The 24,419-nt window shown below is 33.3% G+C and overlaps 1 protein-coding gene across 2 annotated transcripts; it reads right to left on the bottom strand.

The window, feature by feature from the left end:
- Positions 1 to 19,795: 19,795 nt before the first annotated feature.
- LOC147396165 (putative high mobility group B protein 11) lies at positions 19,796 to 24,217 on the bottom strand. Of its 2 annotated transcripts, XM_086452689.1 has the most exons (6): positions 23,906 to 24,216; positions 23,599 to 23,674; positions 22,117 to 22,279; positions 21,548 to 21,613; positions 20,701 to 21,101; positions 19,797 to 20,349 (listed from the first exon to the last, which is right to left on the bottom strand). In XM_086452689.1, exons 1-6 carry the CDS (start codon positions 24,145 to 24,147, stop codon positions 20,053 to 20,055), a joined length of 1,245 nt encoding a protein of 414 aa, XP_086308815.1. In that variant the 5' UTR covers positions 24,148 to 24,216; the 3' UTR covers positions 19,797 to 20,052. The 2 variants fall into 2 exon arrangements, with proteins under 2 accessions (XP_086308816.1, XP_086308815.1); XM_086452690.1 differs by lacking the exon at positions 21,548 to 21,613 and having other exon boundaries at positions 19,796 to 20,349; positions 23,906 to 24,217.
- Between the last annotated feature and the right edge of the window lie 202 nt (positions 24,218 to 24,419).

Below are 24,419 nucleotides of genomic sequence, written 5' to 3'. Positions count from 1 at the left end.
CCGATCCATTCCAACCCGATAACTTCGGTGGTATGGATAGATGATTCAGATTCGGATAAAGATCCAATCTGATAACTTATTGGATCGGATCTGGATTTACCATGTCCTGATTGACAAGGACACTGTTAGAAATTATATTTATATATTTGTTTAAATATATGAAGTTTATTTAGATTTTGTACATCAAATTGGGTTTGGTCTTATCCAATTGTTATTGGATTGAGTTTGCATCTTAATATAGAGATCCAATAAAAACACGATGAAAGCGCTTTCGATCTGTGGGTGCGGATTTGCTTTTTGTTTTTCTGGAGTTGCCACATAGTTTTACGTTCTAGGAATTGAAACATGACTCTAAATGGATAAAATGTACTGAAGTACAAAAAAAAAAAAAATGGATCCGAGAATTACGTTACGGGATTGGAAGGTGTTAGGCACTAATTCCACCCGACAAACACATGTCTCTACTTTTCTCAAAAGTGTTATATTACAAGAAAATTTTGCCTAAAAAAAAAAAATTACGTTCTTTATCTAGGTGATTGCGACAGTTGATTCCTTTAGAAATTGACGGAGAGCGTTCCTCATGTCAATCTTCTCACTTTTTTCTTCATCGTTAAATTTGATTTCGATATCTGAGATGATGTATTCTCCTCTTAGATCTGAGTATTTTTTTGACTTTTTAAAGTGTTTTAAGGATTTTTAGGTATTTTTTAAGTGAAAAAGTAGGATTTGAGTATTAGGTATGGACTTGGAGCTTTAGATTTAAGGTTTTAAGAAGTCTTGGGGAGAGTTTTTGACTTCTCTTTCCTAGGATTTTTCTTAACCTATGAATTTAGATGGTGGATGCTCCTTTTTATAGAGTTTTTTTAGAAGATTAGGGTTTTGATTAGGTCTCTTAGAGATAAGATTAAGTTATTTCAATTGGGATTTAATCAGGGTTTTGAATCTTATGTAAAATAAAGATTTTTTAAATTTTTGGAGAACCCCCTACTCGAGAGTTCTTTATTAAAATATATTTTTAATTATTTGGGATCCTTGGTGGAGAATTCTTTATTAAATATCATGTGGGCCCCACTTAAGTAAATAGGTTACAACTCAAAATTTGACCCGTGGGCTTAATTAATTAATTTTATTTGTTTAAAAATTTTAGTTTAATTTATTAAGATTTCACTTTACGTTAATTAATGTTTTCATTATTAGTTTCAAAATTTTAAATTTTAGGGTTGAAAAATTACCATTTTGCTCTCAAAAAAGACTTTTGTGTTGAGAAGTTGTTTTTAGTGTTTTGGGATGTTTTGAAATTAATTTTCCATAAAAAATTCAATAAGAGTATCAGTTTGTATCACTTATGGGTTTTTAGCGTGAAATGATCGTGGATCATATGAGCGTGTTTTGACAATTTTGTTAAAATTTTGTGAAAATTGATGAAATAGTTTATTTGATTTTAATTTGTTATTTTACGTGTTTGAAAGGATTTTTCTAAACGTAATGTAGGCTTTAAGGATGTTTTGATGTTAGGGGTATTTTGATAATTTGATCATTTTTTAGTGATTTTTCTCGTAAAGTTTATTTTTGTCTCAAAATAATTATTTCTATATTTTTGGGTTATATTTTCCTATTGTAGTGTTTTTTTTTCTAAAATTTATTTATTTCAAATATCTCATTCGAATTTTGGAAACACATTTAGTAACAACAAAAAATATTAGAATATTCATCTATCATTGGGAACCATCGTAATTGAGTCGACGAGTACGAAAATTGGGTGTTTACACACGATCCGTTAAGAGAGCTATCTAATCCTTATCAGATTTATACCAAATTGACCTAATCCGATCAAAACCGAATCCATTTACAACCCTATCTGACATTGTGACACACTTGGGTTGCAATTATACATATAGTAGGCAAGTTCTCCATCTTTTTTACCTTGTCCTAATTACTTGGGTAGATAAAATCTATTCGTGTACTCTACTATATGTAAATTAATTTCTAGTTTTCTAATTTATGAAAATTAGTTAATGGATTAGGATTTGGGCATGATTGGGGTTCAATCCAGACCAAGATGGGTTAACAAGTTAGGCCCTGTTTGTTAAACTAAAAAAAATAAGTGCTGAAAAAAATAAGCGCTGAATTTAAGTGTTGAAAAGATTGTTTGTTTAGATGTCAAAATAGTGTTGAATTCATTACAATTAAGTGTTAAATTTGCAGAATCATGTTTGTCACATATTGTTGAAAACTGATAAATTGTCTATTTTACCCTTACAAATATTATACATTGTTTGCATATTTCAAATGCTCATTTCTTATCAAACACAATAAAATATGTTATTTTTTATAAATTAAAATACAATTCATTTTTAAATAAAAAAATAATATTAAAATTTTCAATTTCTAAATAATAATTTGTATTTTTAAAACCCCATAAATTTCAAATTAAAAATAAAAATGTCATACAAATCGCCAAAATTTGAAATCAACACATCTATCAAAATTTTGAGATCAACATTGACATATAATCCATTAAAATTGAAAAACAACATTGTCATACCCAACAAAATAACATCATTTCATATATTTACACTACTAAGATGATTTGCAATCTGATCTCGTAAGATTATAAATGCTTGTTTAGATTGTCCAAACAACTCTTCCACCCCGATATGAGTATCTCCACCATTAGTTACTTTGAGAAGAATATCTTCATCATCATATTGATGAAAAAACTCATCAATTATCGAAATTTTATGAAGAAAATTGTGAATTGTCATACATACAATCATTATATTTCTCTAAATATGAAAAGAGTATGGTGCCATCGTTTTTAAAATTGGGAACCGCGCCTTCAAAACTCTAAAAGCTCTTTCAATTATATTTCTCAATCTAACATGTGCATGGTTGAATATTTCTTCCTTGCATCTAGGACGTCTACGACGAAAATTAGATAACCAATAACGCATATTACGATATGGTGTCATAAAATCTAGTGTGTAGGCAGCATCAACCAAATAATATTTATCTACATCAAAATAAATACATTATTAAATTAAAAATATATATAGATATTATATTTATTACTAATAAAATTATATGAAATACTAATAATACCAGATGAAGGTATTGAAAATTTATTTGCAAGATCACAAATAGTCTCCATTAAGACCCTTGAATCATATGGCACTCCTTCCCATCCAACTTGCACATATGTAAATATCATATCAATGTTACAAATAACCATTACATTTTGATAGCATTCAGACATTTTCCTTCCCCGGTAAGGAATTTGTTTATTCAATAGAATGCAAGCATGGATGAGTGTTCCATAAAGAGCACTAATAACACCCTTGTTAATTAATTAAAGAAATACATTACTATTGGTAAAAAAATATAAACATAAATATAAATTATCATGGGTATAAAGATAGATACCTTAAATATTTGTCTAAGATGTCGATGGGTTCGAATTTCTTCCATTGGTTGATCGAAAGATGGTGATATAATCATTTTTTTGGAAAAATACAATATAACTAGTAGAACCTTATGAAAATACTTGTGGATTGTTTGCAATGAATGTTAGAATCGATTTTTTATTAGTCGATACCGACAATGATGACTTACTGTCATAAGAAACATTGCAATCACCTCCAATATTTTCACATGTCTACTATCTACAAGCCATCCTCGTTCTTGAAATAAACGATAAAGGTTAACGAATGACTCCTTTTCCATTCTTAACAAATCATAACAATTTAATGAAGGACCCTTTAAGAGTTCATTCACAAATTGTACACTTGTAAGTGTTAATACATTGATTGCATCTCGAGTAAGAGATTGTCGTCTAATACGTTTCAATATGAACTTCAATATTAATATTATTAGAAGCTTCCGTTGTTGTGGTGTCATATTCACTATTGTATAAATAATTTGTATACATATAAAAAGTAATATGATAATCAAATATATATTCAAAATAAGAATGTTTCAACATTCAAATCTAAATAAACTCATTCAAAAGAAGAGTGTTCTAACATTAAAGTTTAAAGAAATCCATTCAAAATAAGTGTTCCAACATGTCATAAATAACGAAACAAACAAAATATTCTATCAAAGATAAAAAATCTACAAAACTATCACTAAGATATCATATATGAAAGCCTATGATAAGTGAATAGCATTAAGCCAAGATAATCGTAGTGTTGGATCTGCCAATTCCATCCAAATTATCCTATATTCTTTTTCTTTAGTAAATACATTAAGTGCAATATTATAGAGGTGTCCTCCTTTCTCCACCATTATCATTTCATTTAAAGATTTCATACAGTCTTGTATCGATGTCCATTATCAATATCTTTCACAAGAACATCGATAAGTGTTTGAATATTATTTTAAAGATCGTCTTGATCATTCTTTTTACAATATTTTTTTGACGATGAAGTATCTACTTTTTCTGAAGGAGTTGATACATTGGGAACACTTTGTCCTAAAGATTCATCATCCAAATTTTGTGATTCAAACTCATCAAAACTTTGTAAATCTTCTCCAACTTGAGATGATATATTCACAGGCAACCCTTCTCTATGTAGACCCCATACATTATCTCCCGTGGTCATTGTATATTCAAATAATGTACATAATTCACGTCCAAACATCAATGGCTTATGACAAATTTTTTTTATTTTTGGGTATTTTTGAGACACGTTAGAATTATATTAAAAGTGAGTCCACTTATAATATTTTCAAGATTTATAAATATATAGTAAAAGTTTAGGTTCAGACATGCCTTCAAGTAGTCATCATATTTTTCATCAGTCCAATGAATGGTATTTGTTTTTGCATTGTATCCATGACCTGTGTAAGTTATAAGCCGCATCCAAATTCCATATTACTTCTTTTGATAATCCCATTGATTTTTTAGTTGCCTTTGCTTAAAAGTAGTTAAAAATTTCTTGTTCATTTTAACCATAATTCTATTCCATGATTGGGATTTTAGAGTCCCTCCCGATCTTCCTTCATGATTAGTTTCTTCAATACATAGATCGATAAAAAAATTTCTAACCATCTCATCAAGTCAACACGCTTGGTTGCTTTCATTAGAATCCATATCTAAATGCAATAGAAAAATAAAAATAAACAACCATATAATTTAAACAACTATAAAATTAGTTCATATCAATGCCAGTTATGTTCAAACATGGAAATAGTGCAAACTATCATTCATGAAACAGTTGGAAAAATATAGGCACACCAAGAGTAATTAGTAACAACTATTAAGCAATTTGTAAGACTAGAGTAAAAAAAAAGGGATTTTGGACCTGTTTAAAAAGAAGAGTAATGTTTTTCTGACACCCCCGATAAAGAAAACCAAATGATCTACGATAATGTGATGGGAGCGTAGGGGGCGTCATATTATCACGACTCTAAAAGGAACCATGGTTTTTTTACTCTTCTCCATACTCTCCTAACGTGGCATGTGTTAGAACCATGGATTTTTCTTTTCAAGATATACAATTGTATATATTTATGGGGATGTGTAGTAAGATTTCAAATCTTACTAAGGGTTGTTAAGCTCAAATGGATTGCCACATTGGAAATCAAACACCACAGCCCTCTACATTACAAGAGAAAAACTCAAACAAAAAAAAATGTTTTTTTTTTGGGACTTAATTCAAGGTTTTTAAAATAGACAACTACAATATTTAAAATTAAAATCTAACAATAAAAAATAATATTTTTAAGTATTTTTTTTTATTTCATAGAATTTTGTCCTCTACATTAGTGTGGCATCATCAAATCCATAGTGAAAAAAATCATGATGATGAAATATTTCTTTTTCTTAATCAAAATATAATTTTTATTTTGTGATACTTATTTTGGGGTTACAATTTAAATTTGAAATATTTACAACATCAAATTAAACTTACGCCAGTGTTAGACAAACAATATGCATACTAAACCCATATTAGGATCGATGTCAAACAAACAATATGAAAACTAATCTAAGTAAGGGTTTCTATCACATGATCAAGGAAAATTCTATTTAGGATAGGTAAAACAATTTTTTTTACAGACAAACAGACCCTAAAGGCTATGTACCATCTTTTCTGCAAAGAGGAAACTTTCCAAGCTTGGACTAGGGAAATTCTCTTTTATTTTCTTTCTGTTAATTTAATATTTGTTTAAAGCTGATTTTGTGTTTGATTAGCATCATTATTAGAAATTGAAATTCTTATAAGAATATCTCTATGTTGTTTATCTTATTTGAGTATGAAGTATTTCTCTAGAAAATCATATTTGTGAGAGAAACCTTGATTTATTGCTGTTTAGGTTCTTGAATTCTGCTTCCAATACATGATTATGTATATAAAAACCTTCTTTTAATATCATAATGTGCTTTTTGGAAAACCCATTTCTCCTTTGAATTCACGCCTTCCTTTGATGTTGCTTTCAGGATTTCTTTCAAAGTCAACCTATTGAGATTGTTTTAAATTCTAGTCTTCTCTATCTCCAAACATGAGGTGTGTTCAAGGGGGGTGTAGTAGTCATTACCCCATGTTGTTTGATGCCAATACTCGAGACCTTCATGAGATTGGTGGTCCAAATCACAGCAACAACATCCATCCCCAAAAGAATTTTCTACACCTACTTATAGGGTATACAGTTGAATCCATCCTTGTCCCTCCCCACAATTACCACTTATTTGGCCTTTAAAACCACAGAGAGAGATACAGAGAGAGATAGAGAGAGATTAGAGACCTGGCGAGAGAGATATTGATACCTGGCGAGAGTGACGATAGAGATCCGGCAAGACAGAGACGAAAGAGACGAGAGAACCTACAGAGACGTATGAGATGAAAGTGTTTGGGATGAAATAAAAGACGTGCTAATTAAATTTGTTTTGAAGGGCATATTTGTCCACAAAAAAAAAAATCGATGCTAAACGCAAATAGCGATAAGCATTCAGCATCTTTTTTACGCTGAAAATTTCAACCAAATTTTCAGCACTTTGTGCTGAATTTTTTCGATAAATAAACGCGTTAACTTTTAAAAAGTGCGGAAAATAAATTTTTTCAGTAAATAGCGTTGACAAACATGGCCTTAGATAAATTTTCATGCCTATTATGGAAGATATTTTCTGTTGGGTACCAAGGGGTGACACGTGGCACCTAGGGATTCGAGTTATTCACGAAGATCTGAGTCAACTCGTCTGAGGGTAAGCTCAGTTACAAACTAACCATGGGTTTGGATTTCGATTAGTTGGAGAAATATTAGGTCAATGACACATGGTAGAATCGTTCAATTAGCCCAAATCCCTAAAAATCAGGGATTAGATCAAAAGTAGTTAAAATCTTGGTGAGATAAACTATTTAGGAATAAGAAATGCATAAGGACGAGATATTAATTAGATATGTTCCAAAATCATCAATTAAGATCTCCTTCTAAGTTGGATAAGGGTAAAATCGGTAAAAGAATCTAAAGGGATCCTAGGGTTTCATGTTTATAAATAAATGGATAGAAGTACTAAAACGTATGAGTTCTCCCCTCTCTAAATTTTACACTATTTTTGTATTAAGTTTATGACTTGGGCGTTAGAAAGGTATTGTTGTAGGCACACCCAAGGGTACGAAGAGAGGAGATCGCTAGGTATCATCACAAATCTCAAAGTAATGCAAGTTTTTGGTATCTACACTTTGACATCGTCTGTGGGAGATGAACATGATCCATGAAAAAACATGTGGTACGAATGAGATCTCGATTAGGAATGTGGATGGCTCTCAAAAATCAATCTTGGAAGGAATAAATTGTCAATTTTTTTTTTGTTAAAGGCCAAAATCAACACAATTTTGTGTGTGCTCAGGGTAGCCATAAGTTGGGCACCATCACAAGTTCCATGGGTGGCAAAGAGGGTGATGTACGCAACGATTACGATAGATTTATTGTGTGTTAGCAATAATAAAGGAGTTCGCGAGGGTTGGTGCGTTTGTAATCAGATTTATATGGTCAAACCTAATAAGGTTGTGGCAGTGATCTAATCATGACGAGAATAATGATCATAACAACAAAGACAAGTCCAGATTTTCAAAGCAAGACCTAACCAAATTGGGTGTTAAACTCTTAATTTCATATCAGCATTAGGAACCATGAAGATAAAGTGGTGTTTATGTTTGTGTATTTTATCTTCGTGTGATAAAGTCTTGTTTCAACAAGGAGATGATTTGGTGTGTGGTAACGTGCAAACTAAGAATACCAAGGAGACATGTGCAAAATAAGAAAAGGTTAGTAAAATGATTTTTCAGATTGTATCACATACACATCAAGCTAGATGTTTATGGAAGCTTTGCTATGTTGGTAAAAATTGGGAATAGGTATATACCATAGGTAAGGAAAGGTGTACGTACACCAAGGTTAATTGGACCAATGCTATTGAATTGATGACAATAATAATGCCAGGTCTGTAATGATATATCCAAGTTTATAGTAAATAATTGAAAGTGTATGCTAAGGAATTGTGTGTTATTGTGGCAACAATACATTTTAAAGTTCAAAAGAGATTGATATGGCCAGGTCACTTTTGATATCATCAAGTTCATGTTGAGGTGTAAAGATGATGAGGCATTGATTGCTAGTACAGTACATGAGGTTTAAACCTTCATAACTACGGTATATCCAGGTCTTGTTAAACAAGAAAAGGTTCAGTGTGTGACAATTTCTGTGTGGACAACGGCAATATCTTTGCAACGGTTTTTGGGGGTCCAACTCAAGTAATTTTTCAGCAAACTCATTTATGACTTGGGATTATTGGATCTTTAATCATATGGATGCATAAATTAAGGTATTATTTTCTTTTATTTTCATTCTAATTGAATTTGTTACTTAAGATTACGATCAAATTGTGAACCTTGTCGAGCCAGTAAAATTGTTTGGGGGCATAATGATGTTGAGCCAAATTTTTATTAAGGGTCGGCTTGACAAATAAGGTTGGGGATAATTTCGTATTCAACTCGATTGAGCCAAAAAACTCGATTGAATTAAATAGATTAACTCATTGAAAATGGACTCTGTAGACACCCCAATTTGAACGTGCCCATACTCGAAAGGGCCAAAAAATATAGATTTTTCAATAAAAATTGCCAACGGGCCTCAAAGGCCCAAATCAATCGAAATATGACATTTTGATCGAATCGAGGTCCCTGAGACCTTCTAATGGTTTGGTGGGCCCATCAAAGGGATTTAACATACCCTACACCTTCCCAACCTTCATGGCTCCTCTCTTATATCCCGAAATACCCGATTTTCAACGAAATTCTCCAACGGGCCTAAAAAGCCCGATTTGCCAACACGTGGCATTTTAATCAAACCAATGATTTCAAAAATCTCAAAAAAATAAAAAATGAGACTTGGGACGCCTACCACCTTCTATACCCTCCACCTATCCACTTCCAAATCCGAAAAGACCCGTAGCCCACCTAAGGCCCATAAACCCTCAATCCTCCAAAATCAATCTCTCACCTTTCCCCCTTAACCTAAATTTGATCCCACATCATCTAAAATCTAAAACCAACCTAAACCCTCATAACCATTTCCAAGACAACTCCCAACCAATTCCTAAAATCCAAAACCATTCCATAACCCAAGCCCAATACACTAAAAAGTCCACAAACTCATATCCATATACAATTCACATCCAACCCATAATCTTAACCCACAAACCACTACCCATATCAACCAATCACCATCTTGATAATCAAATATGACACATGTCATTACCACATCTCACTTCCCTCATCCAACTACCTATCCCCATTAAACCTCATCTACCCACACATCAACCCATCACCTTTTCTTTAAAAGATCACATCAATCCACACCCTCCCCTAACCTATCCTCATTACTCCCTATAAACCTCCATTCTCTCAAATCAAACACATCAACCCACACCCTCCCTTAACCTACCCTCATAATTTCCTAACCCCTATTATCTCAAATCAAACACATCAACCCACACTTCCTCCTAACCTATCATCATCATACCTCCCCCTAATCTACCATCATCATTTCCTATAAATCCATCTCTATAACCTAAACCTATACTCATCCTCTCAAATCAAACACTCATTCTCTCTCATCAATTAAATTTAAATCTTTAACCTCCACACATCTTGCCACATGTCACCATCTCCCTCACCTTCCCAACCACCATCTTACACCCTCTATTCTCTTAAATCAAACACCACTCAATCAATCAAACACCCTCTTAAACACCCATCATCTCACCTCATCAAACACTCCACCCAAATGGTTTGGATAAAATCCAAACCATTTGGATCAAAATACAACCCATTTACCCTCATTACATAATTACTCTTCTCCTAACTCCTAATTTCATACCTCTCACCTTTAAAACATATACCATTCTCTACTCTCCCCCATTTTACCCCATTATATCCCTAAAATAACTCCTCAACATCTATAAATACCCTCCTCCTCTTCTAAAAATAGAGGCCCCCCAACTCTCATTACTAACAACTATCACAAATTCTCACCAAGTCTACTAATTATCTCTTATTAACTCCACATCAAGTCTCACTAAAAAAGAAACTCCATACTCTCTCTAATCACCTCTTCCTATTCTTATACTCTCATATTCTACTAAGGACTCAAGAAGACTCAAAGAAGAAGAATGAAGGAAAGAAAAAAAAAAGAAAATATTGAAGTATCAAGGTGGGTTCAAAGTACACCCCCCCTTTCTTCTTCTCTACCCACTCCTCTTTATTTTGTTTTAGATGGGCTTAGGATGAATGGCCCCCAAGGCAAAGGTTTATAAGGATCATTTCCATCAATGGAATGATCCTATAATCGAGCAGAAAACAAATCCCTACTTAGAGAACAAATGCACGACACGTGGCACTTCATTGTTCATTTTTTTAAATCAAAATGACCGAGTTGAGTTGATGTTACCATTACATGATAGGGAGAAAATGGTGCCTAACACCTTCCCTTTTTTTCAATCGAGCAGCTTACCCTGAATCTTAAGATTTGATCCGTACATTATCCATCGAGAGTCACTAAACGTCAAAACGACAATTTTTCAAAAAATGCACATCGGGTGACCATTCACACCCACTTACAATATGAATGGTGGCGATTCCAATCCTTAGTAGAGATGACCGTCGTAATGACGAAATTCACGTATCTACAGATTCAGTGAAATCGATTGATAATTTGGGAAGTCGATTGAGCAAAGGATTCCAAATTATTGATTGATAACTCGATAAAATCAAGGAATTTGATGGAGACATGGGATTCAATTTATTAAGAACTTGACAAATTAATGAGCTATCAAGTTAGATCGAGTGAAGGTATTCTTTTAATTCAAGTAGCTCGATTTTTATTTATTGTGAATTCGATCGAATCAAAAGATTTCATCGAGGCAAGAAAGCAAACTTATAAATTTGAAACTCGGCCGAATCAAGAGCTACCACCAAATTAGGTAATTCGATATATAACTCAAAATTCAATCGGGTCAAAGGGCTCCGTTGAATCATGTGACAAATAATTTGGACATTATCCGAATCAAGGAACTCAATGGATTAAAATGAAAAGTTTATATATGAGGGCTTAACTTGAGCCCAATTATTCAGGCATATGGTATAAGTAGGGGTCAAATTTAGAAGGTTAATTTGCTAGTGGACAACTGACCCCATCTTATTAACCTCGAAACAACGAGTCGAGCTAGTTTGACTTAGGAAACTGATTTATAAATTGGATTCAATCGAACTACGTTATTTTAAATAAAGACACAAATAGATAACACTATACTGATAATACATTTCTTTTTTGTGTAATTGTTGTTATTTCTATTGGTTAAAGAGATACATGTGGCTAAGGAATTTAACGCTACACCTGACTCATTTGGGAGTCCGGTCTACATCCTAAGTCGGTCGTACGGGATCACTTAACGCAATCCGACTCATATAAAAAGTCTGGTCCACATTCTAAGTTGGTTATGCGAGACCACTTAACACAACCTGACTCATATGGGGAATTTGGTCCATTACGAGAGCCAAGCCCGACTGTTTGGGGTTGGAAAGACTTAACTCATTATGGGAGTCAAGCCTTGGTTCATTACAAGAACCAAGCTCGACCATAAGGGGGTCGGCCCATAACGAAAGCCTTAGCTTGTGAGAGGAGCTAATTCCGATCGTAAGAGGGGCGACGCACAACAAAAGTCTTGGCTTATAAGGAGTAGTAAGTCCGATCGTAAGGGGGTTGGCATACAACGAAAGTTTTATTGCGTAAAGATAACCAAACCCAATCATTGGGAGTTAATCCTTTACTAAATAAAACTTGGTTCATAAGGGAACCAAGTCCGACCAATGAGGGTCGAGCTAACTCGTCCTGTTTTTAATAATGACTGATTTATAAAGGAGGCAAGTTGGGAGTAGATTTAATTGATTTTTTTTTCAAACTCGACCATAGGGGGTCATATCTATTGGCTTAGAAGTTTTGGTTCATGATGGCACAAAGTTCAATCGAAAAGTGAAAAATGATAAAAAAAAAATTGGGGAATCGACAATGTATTTGTTAAAGAAAAACATCTCGAGACATGTAATAAAATCAACGATTCAAATAAATCGAGGTAATTATAATCATCATACTTTCAAAGATAAAACAAGCGGATGACATATGACATGAACATTGACTGAATAGATCTTAGACCTTGAAATAAGAATTTATAAGGTGTGTGGCCATGTGTCACATGGTATTATTCATTTATTCTCAAGTACTTAGATTAAAAGTCCAAACCCCTGAGAGGGGTATTGCGAAGGATATTTTTCGTTAGGTACTTAGGGGTGACACATGGCACCTAAGGATTCAAATTTGACATAGAGATTTGAGGCAACTCGTTTGAGGATAAGCTCAGTGGCTTAGTCACACACCAACCATGGGTTCGAGTCTTGGTTGGTCAGGAAAATATTAGGTCACGCAAGGTAGAGCTATTCAATCAGTCCAAATCCCTAAAAATAGGGATTAAAGTGATTAAAATCTTAGTGAGTGAAAGTCTCAAGGAAAAAGAAATGTATGAGGATGGGATATTGACTAGATACATTTCAAAATCACCAATTAAGGTCTCCTTCTAAATTGGATAAGGGTAAAATTGCTAATAGGATCTAAAGGGATCTTAGGATTTTATCTCTATAAATAGATGGACAGGGGTATTAAAAGGTATGAGTTTTCCCCCTCTAAGTTTTACATTATTTTTGTACTAAGATTTTGACTTGGGAGTCGGAAATGTATTGTTGCAGGCACATACAAGGGCACGAAGAGAGAAGATCGCGGGGTATCGTCATAGATCTCAATGTAATATAAGTTTTTTTATTTACACCTATTATGTACTTGAATCCAAATGATATATTTTACTACATTAGAAGTTGACATGTAAGTAACGTTGTTCACCCATTGTCGAGAAATATCATAACAAATTTTCACAACAATGCCATCTTCATCATTATCGAAGTCTTATCCAACAAATTTGAGTTTGTCAAACAAGATTTGTTCATGCATTCACAGTTATCTTCTAATATTGAAAGTGTAATCATATTATCTTAATTTAGTTATTTTAGGCATTTCTCTAGCTGTTTTAGAACTTGTTGCACCTATTAGTCTGTTGGGTGGCCCATTAAGCCTATGATCAACGTCTTATTTAGTTTTTAAATATTGGATTTTCTCACTAACGAAATAAGTTAATAATAGAAGGGTATTTGAGAGTTCAATTGATTTGATGGGTTGGATTCTAATTTAGGGAGGATCCAGGCCCTCTACTCCTATATATAAATGTATGTATCAGCTCCTCTATTTTTGTAGATTTTCAATCAAAGAAATCAAGAGTATTCTCAAAAACTTTTATTTGGTTTTGCATTCTAAAATTGGCAATGTTAGAGAAATGTTTGAGGATCTGAATTCTATCAAGAAAGTAATCGATCAATAGAAGGAAGATCAATGGGAAGAAAATGAGTATAGAGATCAAAGCTATTTTAACAAAGGAGAATCATTTTACACAGGTTTATTATTGGATTAATGGCAATGGCTATAGTTCCAAGTATGTTACGGTATTCCTAATATCTTATGGCTATATGTTTGTTAATGGCAATCAATCCTAAAATTAGATTGTATGTTCATTTTTGAATAGTAAGGCGATTTGAATTATATTAATAGTTTATATAAATCTTTGTTCAGAGATGTGAACAAAGAATGATTAAATTGAAATAATACTTACAAAAACTTCATTTTACAATATCCACTCACTTTGGATTGCAAAAGAAACGACGAAAATCCAAAATCAAGCAAGAGTACACTATTAATTAAGGTAAAGGCATTAGTGTTTGTTTCACCAACCAAATTAACCATCCTTGCGCAACATGTGTAAGGGAGGGATGGAAAAGTGAATATATTAGTTTCGTAGTCAAGAAAAGCTTATTACAATTTTCAATGTTCCTTTTTTAAATCATCATTATAATTACCAAAACTTTGTCCCTAAAAATTTGATGTCATCGAACGAATTATGTTCTGCCATTCAATTCTTTCTTAAATCATTTTTCTGATATCACAAGTATTGTATTCAAATTTGATATTACTACCTCAATTCATGTTCTTCTAGATCTTTCTCTCGCTTTTTTGAAACCTTTGATTTACACATTCCTTATTCAAGTAACCAAATCATTTCAATTGACTATTCCCTAGTGATCACATGTTAGAGCTATAACACTAGGTTTTCATAAATTAATCCATCTCTAATTTTATTTTTCTTGATCTTTCCGCTCAACATTTTTTTTGTTATATTTCATCTGTTACCATATTGCTTTAAAACGCTTAACATTCAATACCACCATAACTAATTTTACTATCATCTTACAAAAAAATTCTTTTAATATTGTCATATGGCTTTAAAACATTTAACTTTTAATTCCATCCTTAAAGTATAACCAATTTTACTATTAATCTTTACTAAAATTTTCTTTTAATTTGATCAAGATTATTATATCACATAACACTCTATAAACATACTATTTTTACCATATCTAACTCTTGACAATATCATTTTCCTTAGGATTTTATGAATATATATGTTAAACACAACAGAGATCCAACCTTGAATCGTGTCACGTCAGTTGTTCAGAGAGTCCAAATACCCGTCACGTCGACGCTACTAGAGCATTTACGATGTTTCCGAACTTTAAACCCTAAGGTCTTCGATAGAAATCCACAAACTCATAGAACTTAGAAAGAATAAGGAAGAGAGAGATTTTTTGGTATGTTACCCACGTACTAGACTTTACTCCTATTTATAAGAAAAAAAGACAATGAGATTGTAGTCCCCCAATCAAATAAAGACTTAATCTTATTGGAACTGTAACTCGTAATATACGTGAATATGAGATGGGCTCACATGAGCGTCCAAAATAACCAATATTTCCCACTCGTTCATAGTGGGGCCTAGCAATCATCTCCTCATTTTAAGTTATGCAAGTATTCTCTTTATACAAAAGGAATAAGGTATGCGACCAACGGGAATTTATCTTTTGGAGAGAGTATATTGCCAAGTTTTTATCTAACTAGCAAAACACATCTCATCTCCTATAACTCACACATACCCTAGACTTATTTGGCCACATTGGATTGAATATTTTCCAAACCCTTGTGAGCTTAAGCTCAGAATAATGCTCTACCCTATACACAAAGTATGAGTTTTTTTTTCAAAAAAATAAAATAATTTTTAAATCTATACATATAGTTGAATATACGACTGTACAGAAAAGTCTTTTAAAAATAGAAATATCAGTGTCTGCACAACTGTACAAGCTCTAATCATTGTGTATAATTTATCATTAAAATATGATATTAAATCGTCTTCCTCAAGTCCTCATGTTTCTTTGTTTTGATTAAGTTACTTTCCTAATCATGTTTCATAAGACCTTATCAATCCTAGTCATAAGTAACATGATAAAGTCAGTAAACATGGACTTCTACTTTACAACATAGTCATTAGTTACTAACGACATAATAATTACCTAATTATTCAATTACTCATATGATAAGGAAACAGAGAATCGTTCACTTACTCATGTAGGTAAAAACAAATCAAAATATATAACATATATAATTACATGCTATAGTGGAATTCCATAAGAGTTCGTTAGCCTCAACACCATACAGATTTGAATCTAATCATATTATAAGCACATAATATGAACTTCGCTATCCAGTTGCTTGTCAAAGCACTTGATTAAAGTTCACATTCGACTTCCTCAGGCTATATGATTCTATATGTTTATGAATCATGTTTGATTTCTATGAATCTCATCTCGACAATATTCGAGGTGACAATAATACAATTACAAGCTCGTAATCATTTCACCTTTAAATTGATTCACTCTTTTAGGGTTCAAATGTTTAAATAATTTGTCTTCCTACTCATAATCTATGCGTTAGGGCGATCATTTTGCGAGTGAATGACCTTAACTTGATGACGAAAAATAAGTCCATGTTCAAAAGGCATGGTTAAAAGTGTGTGTGCATAAGATAATCCAGTACGACAATATAATGACGAAATAATCATATGAAAGTAACATATAAAAAAAATCCAAGATTGACAATTAAATCTAGAAGTCTAATGTAATCACTGATTAAGATCAACAAGTTCCCAAACTTGGTTCTTTATCATAGAATTAATGTCATCTTGTATAACAATTATCCATTCTTTAGAAACAAGAGATGACAACGCCTCCCTATAATTCCTAGGTTTATCATCATCAATTAGGACAAACATGAATGATTCCCCTTCAATCTCAAATTGACAATGGGGTATAGTCCACGTTTGCTCCTACGAAGCTCAAGATCATCATAAAAAGAACATCTAGTGGTACTGTAGTAACCCAAACCTTCTAACTAGACCAACGTTCCTACTCTCAAACCGTGGTTTGACTGATTTAAGGTGAATCCATGATCTTTTTGACATTTTCTTCCGTTGATGCTTTTACTTATTAGAAACCGCATTCCAAAAAAGTAACATAAATCCCATTTCTAAAATTTTAAATCCATGATCTCAATACTTAAAATCTTCAAATCAATTGACATGACATTTTGAGACTAAACAACTTTTATAATCTAAGTTATTAAAATAATATAATATAATATAAGTTTAGAAAAAATAAAATTCCTAGAGGTTGGTGTTGATTTTCTCCTAGGATTATATTTTCCTTTAGAGAATCCATTCAAATGACTTCTAATTACTCAAATAGTTGACAAGTTTAGAGTACTTCTGCACGACCTCATTACAACATCTACTTCATCTCAGGGAGGCTAAGTTGATGGATATTGCGTTTCAACTTAAGAACGAAGGCGTTAGGAGATTGCACGTGACAAAAGGTCATGCTTGAATTGATTGATCTTCACATTTGTTTTATAATTTACTATTTAAACAATTATAGTCTAAAATCTGTTTTGAAACTATACTTTTTTTTATGAACTTGAAATTTTAAATTCAAGTATCATGTTTTTGTTACTTTGTAAGTTACACTTCTTTAATTGAATTTGATAGTAGTATTTTAAAAAAGGAGATATGCATGTGTATATATAAATATTCTTAACTTATTGACATGCTTTGGAGGAGCTCCCGACTTGAGGGCATTTAGGAATTAGACACTCTCGCCTACCCTCCTCCATAGTCGAATCTGCTCAGCTCTCTAATCACTAAGAGTGGTACACTCCCATTAGCTAGTATATTCTCACTATCCTCGACGATTAACAAATCATCAAAAGGTACATTTTCCCTACCATTATCAAGGACAGATGGTGATATCTCTTCAGATTTTAGGTTTGGTTATATTATTTCATAGAACTCATGTGATATCTGAGTTTTCTTCATACTTGGAAAATCATCCTTAATGAAATTCATACCCTACAACTCAATTTCTACCATACAACCATTTTCTCGTTCAGAAATAAATACAAAACCTTTAGAATGCTCAAAATATCTTATAAACGTTCATTTCTTAGCCTCATGTCTAACTTCCTAATCTGATAGAAATGAATATGAACAAACCAAATGATCCCCATGGATGTAGAAGACCCAAATTGGGTTTTTTTACCTATCCATAATTCATAAGGGATTGATGGAACATATTTGGAGAGTACCCTATTGAGAATGTGGGTTGGAGTAAAAAAATGCATCTCTCCAATAAGAAATAAGAAGATTTACTTGCGCCATCATCGATCTCACCAGTCCAATGGCGTGTCCTCACATTAAGTTGTCCACAAATGTTAGAATGGACTAGCTCTAAGGGAATTAACACACGTACCGTCTTTCAAAATGATTTCTTACTCGACTTTCTAACTAGACAATGTTTATAGAATAGAAGATCGATTTATGAAAATGGATCCAATAACCCATCCATCGCTAGTTTATACATCCTATTTTACCTAATATGACATAATCTAGCATGTCATTTTATAGAATCAGAAACAATACTATTGAAAATCGAATAAGCATCAGGGGGTTTAAATTACCATAATTAACATTTAATTTAAACAAATCATTTGAAACAAAAGTGTATCCATAAATAATCGAATCCAAAAAAATACTAATTGTCTTTAATGAAAAATGGAAATCAAAACTTAAATTTAATAGCGATGCAACTGAAAGTAAACTACGTCGAACTCCTAGCGCATGAAAAACATTGTAAAGTAATAGTGTGCATCTTGTGCGTATCCATAGTTGGTATGTCTCCACTAGAACTGTTTTTCATGAATATCTTCATGTTACCATGCGGGACTCGACGAAACTCTACGGACCCTATTTTATTCTCTTGCAATATGTTTGATTACTCCATAATTTACAATCCAATCAAAGATCACAAGAATAAGCAATAAGCACTTCTATGCAAATAAAGTAATGATAAGGGGTATTAGAATTAGTTTTTACCTACTTCAGCTTAGTGCATTCACAAGCAAAATATCCTAATTTCTTATACTTATGGCATGCCATCTTTGACTTGTCTTTCTTTTCACCACATTTTCCTCTTTGGTGTTTGAAATTTTGATTCTTCTTAGGCGTAAGATCACTAGTCTGAATTCTTTTATTTGACTTGTGTTTGAATCTAAAATTCTTACGTTCATCAGATTTAATAATGAAAACGACACTATTAGTCATTGTACATTGACGTTTAACTTCCAACTCAAGATGTCATGACAACTGATATATGTTGTGTGGGTCATATTATATATACATATTGTCTCATAATCTTGTATTTCCTAACCATTTACATTTTACTAGTATTCCTCTCCATCGGTGTTAGTTATCAAATTTAAAATGTTTTTTTTTTTTTGTTTCGTTGGTCGATATGATTTTTGAACCCAAATCAAGGTATCAACACTCACAGACTTTAACCAATTACCAACTCTTTGCACATACTACATACACTCTTCCATAGTTTCATTTATTCTGAAGTCCTTGAACTCAAAATCAATCTTTCATAATTTTATGTTGCCTCCATGTCTAATACTACCTCACCTAAACATCCTTGTCTAATCTCATCTACTAATACTATCTCATTTATACATCATTAAATCGTGTATGTTGCTTCCATGTCTAATCTCATTTAATAAATACTACCTCAACTTAACATCTTGTCTAATCTCATCTACTAATACTACCTCATTTATACATCATTAAATAGGGCTTATCGGTGCCATTCCCATATATTTCTAACATTGAACTATAAGAAAAAGAAGGGGAGAGAAATTAAGAACAGAAAATAAGACATGGAGGGGTTGAGCAAGGTCTATTATGCCATGTATTGCTACTGCCTCAAAACATGAGGTATATGTTCAACATGTACACAAAATTTAAAGCAGCACGTGATAAATCTATAGCCATCTGTTACTTCAAAGTTTGACACAAAAAGATCATCAGAAGATCATTTATACATCTACTGAAAAGGATATGTACACAAACCACACCAGCAAAAGCTTTGAAGCCCATTGATCATTCAGATGGATACATCAAAGTACCGACAAAAAGTCATTGTCCAGATCGATCTGCAATGTGGCGTCAAGCTGCCGCGCCTTTTCCATCAGTTCAACAGCAATATTAACCATTGATTCATCAGGAATGCCAGACTTATCAGTTTCTTCGATTTGCAATGAGACATGGTAGTCATTCTTGAAGTCATGCACACTTGCACCTGAATTGTAAATCGTGTACTTAGTCTTGCCAATCTGCATGTTTTTACGCTTCTTGTAAGCATTCATTTCTTGGTTAAACCGTTCCTTGTCCTTCCGGCTGTCTTCAATGTATGGCTTCAAAAAAAGAAAGTAAAAATCAAGGATGTTGTCAAACATGCATCACTGTTATAACCAGGGAGGACGACCCGTAATTTGAACAGGGCCTGCCATTGGGTGCATGTAACTTATTTGGTCGAAACCAACCTCATTTGATAACCTATAACCATCATCTCATTAGGTCAACTTTTGGGTATTTAGGAGATCACTTTAAATGAAAACCATCTAGTTTCTTTTGACTCTCATAAACTAAAATTTGCCAACTAGAGAGTGTTTCCGAGGTTAACAAATAGGATTTTTTTAAATCTTCTTAGTATGTTATGGTAATAAAGGGGAAATAGAAAAGGAGAAAAGCTCAACGTAGGTTACCATTCGATCGCTCTCAGACAAACATTTCCATTTATCTATCACCATTTGACGTACGTTCCTACCCAAACTTTCTCCATGCATCTTCTTTAACCGATCACACTCCTTGCCGAGGAAGATCTGATACGCACTTCTCATTCCCAAGGGAGCTTCACGGTCCTTCTTCTTCACCTCTTTTAGTGATGGTCCTATACTTGGTTCAAGTTTGGCCTCGGCTTTTGAGGTGGATCTCACAATTGGTTGTTGTGTAGTAGATTCTACGCTAACTCGCATACCCATTGGTTCTGATTTAGAATCCTCCAAGCCCACACGATCCATTAGAGTAGGGACGACAGCAAGCTGCTTTCCAACAGAGTCTTTGAGGTGATAAAGTGAACCATTGAGCTTCTCCGAGCCGACCATGACTGTTATAAGATAACCAATGTTAAATTCGGTTTCAATTATACCTACAACAGTGTTCCCTACTTGTGTCCACCGTATCATTTACCTTCTTATAAAGTGTTTTAGTGCTGGAGAAGAGTATCAGTCACTTTTCAAAATGTGATATTTGGTGAGGAAAGAAAGGGAGTCTCAATTGCAATTACAAATGACAAACATTAAACTGATTTTTTTTCTTTCTTTCTTGATTTCCAATAGTTATAATTGAAATGGGTTGGGAGTTATTGATCAAAGAATCAGGATCTTTAACTAAGAGAGATTCTATTACCGCACCAACTTTTGCTATTACCACCCCAATTCATATGTAAATCACCACAGATTAGCACACATGTTGGGGGTGTCACTAGTAAAAGTTGGTGTGGCAACAACAGCTCTCTTAATGATATTGCTAAATTGAAAAGATAACCCATACCTCTAGACAATTGGCAAATATTGGTCCTTTTCATTGTAGGGCAGTCTCCGTTACTGGAAGTATAAACTGTGGAGTAAGATATAAGAAAATGAAATCAGATCAAGTAATTAAAGAAGGAAAATTGCTCAATTATCTTTATTTCCAGGTAACGCTGCTAATTGAATCACAAAAATTGTCAAAAAGGTAGACCTGAATAATTAAAATGTTCTTGGAGTCATCATCAACATTATACACCCTATGACACCTATTTGGGGTTGGCATGTAGAGCTAGATCGTGTCTACGTGTCTTCATGACACCTAAGAAGGACAATCTTTAGACCAACATTACTCTTAAAATGATCACTCCGAAAATCAATGCCTTGATGTACAAATGGTCCTCTCTGTTCAAAGATTCTAAGGGTCTAATCTGAAAAATTGGTGCCTGGTTTTTGGTTCTTATAAAAAAATTTTAAAATTAATAAACAAATCCAAATAGGCCATCAAAAGTAATCGCTTGAATTGCATTGCACAAATTCAAATTGAACTTTGAAATTCATGTTTTGTTTGATTAATTGAAGGGGTTTATAAACCTGGAAGTGTAGCTGGCTTTCCACATGATCGAAAAAAGTAGATTAGCTCAAACTGGTAAATAAGATTCCTATAAAGGTCTCGAAGTTGGAAATAAGGTTTTGGAGATCTGCTTGCGAAGTTTAACACAGATGCAACTTCAGACCATCTTTCATCCTTAGTGACCTGAAATTATAATTGCATGAATTTGTTAAAAGATAAAAACCAACTAGATAAAACTCAATAGTCTAATAATGTTCCAAATAATTTCTAACTTAAAGATGACTTGTTTTTGGAAGAAAAAGCAAGAATTTTGGTTATAGGTTTGATGAGGGAAACTAGGTCATTTTCATTAGCCTATTAGAGAAGATGAATGTCAAGGCAGGCATATTATCAGTTTAAAAACACAGGGGGTGGAGGGGTATCTTTAAATCACCCTCAATTTAATTCTCCATTCTATTTTCTAGAGTTATCTAGCCATAACCAAGCCAAATTCTAAAATGAAAATAGCAAAGAAGCACAATAAGTCAGAAAAAAAAAAAAAACCATAGGTATATCCATGAACAAAATGTTGGATATTTTAATAGAGGCCCCATGGTTCCTTTTTGCTAAAATGTGGAGTCCAAAGTTTTCATTTTATAAAAGAGTCATGATAATTTGACCCCCTTTTTTGTACGCTCTCTTCACAGAACCATAGATCCGTTTCTTTGGGATATACAAGGACAGATTTTTATGATTTTGCTTTGGGTTAGAGCTCCACATGACCACCCCCTTCAAAACTTTGGTAGAACCCTCTCCTTTGGATTACACGTGGCATTTCCAAGGAGGTATCCAAAATATTGAGGAAAATATAAGGGTGTTTTCAAAGTTGGATTCTCCACATTAGTTTTGTTTAATGACCATTGCACTAAAGGCTAAGAGAATTGGAATATGGTTATTCAGTATTATTGAATTATAATTTGTGAGATATCTCGTTCTGGTTTAAGTTTTTGATTGTGATGCATTTTTTTTCTTATTTAATTGATATTCATCAAATTTGTTTTTGGATGAATATGTGGATCCCCAAATCCCATTTATATTGTTGAGTTTAGTCCCACATTGGATACAAATTGCCTTGTTTCTCTCCTAATAAGTTCTTAGGCCTCTCTACTCATTGTCGATTGGTTTTGAGTTGGACCCCCAAATTTATCATGGTATCAGAGTGGGCCTTTCATATCTCCACGTCACCCAGTTCATATCTCCACGTGCTTCGGCCGACTCCGGCCCAAACGTGTGGGGGCGTGTTGAGTTTAGTCTCATATTGGATACAAATTGCCTTGTTTCTCTCCTAATAAGTTCTTGGGCATCTCCACTCATTGCCAATTGGTTTTGAGTTGGACCCCCAAATTTATCATATATAACACTAAAAGAAATAATCATATAAGAATCGACATCAAATATATGAACGAAAAAGCGGCAATTTAGTTAAAAAAAAAAAAAAGGAAAAAAACAAAAACAAAAATTACTTGTATGAATCCTCCTCTCATCGACACTTCTTTGTAGAGCATATGTAAATCCACGACTGTGCCCACCACGCTAACTCTGCAATTAAGATCCATCAAATTGGGCCCATTTTGTCAAACTTATTAAACTTAAAAAAAAAAAAAAAAAAATCCAAATAAGGTAAGAGAGATTCTATTGCCACACTAACTTTTGCTAATGCACCCCAGTTATATAAATCTCCAAAGAATTTTAGCACACACTTGGTGTGGCAATGGAAACTCTCTAAAGTCTAAAATAAACACACAACCGAGTTCAGGGATCACAACTCACGCAAGACTCAGCCCGGACGATTGGTGGAACTCACTGAGTTTCTGAAAGAAAAGCTTCGAATTCTCCAACATTGACTCACTTGGCTCAGAGTTCTTTGAAGCTTGTACATCTTCATTATTCTCAGTGAAGGGAACCAAAGAGACAAAACTCTGATCGGTGTAAACCTCGAGATTCTCATCGGAACAATCCGTACGTTCGATTCCCGTATTTATAGGGGATTCCGTCTTCTTCTCCCCATGCATTTTGGAAAAAACCCCACAGTTTTGACGAAGGTTTTGAAAATTGGAGTTGGAGACGAAAGTGGTAAACTTTCGAAATGGGCCTCCTTATATGTACCGTAGAGAGGGTAATTAAACACGTGGCATGCATGCACGTAATATAGGTTACATCTGGGTAAAATCCTCCGTTCAGTTTTGAAGTAAAGATGAGTTTTTTTACACGCGAGGGGCTGTAAAGTCACGGCCAATATGGTGCCACGTTAGGCTTTTATTTATTTATTTATTATATTCCCTGA

This window comes from Akebia trifoliata, chromosome 8, assembly GCF_017979445.1.
Source record: "Akebia trifoliata isolate Shusen 1 chromosome 8, ASM1797944v1, whole genome shotgun sequence".
In the NCBI taxonomy this organism is placed as follows: Eukaryota; Viridiplantae; Streptophyta; class Magnoliopsida; order Ranunculales; family Lardizabalaceae; genus Akebia; species Akebia trifoliata.
This window is presented reverse-complemented; position numbering and strand designations above follow the sequence as displayed.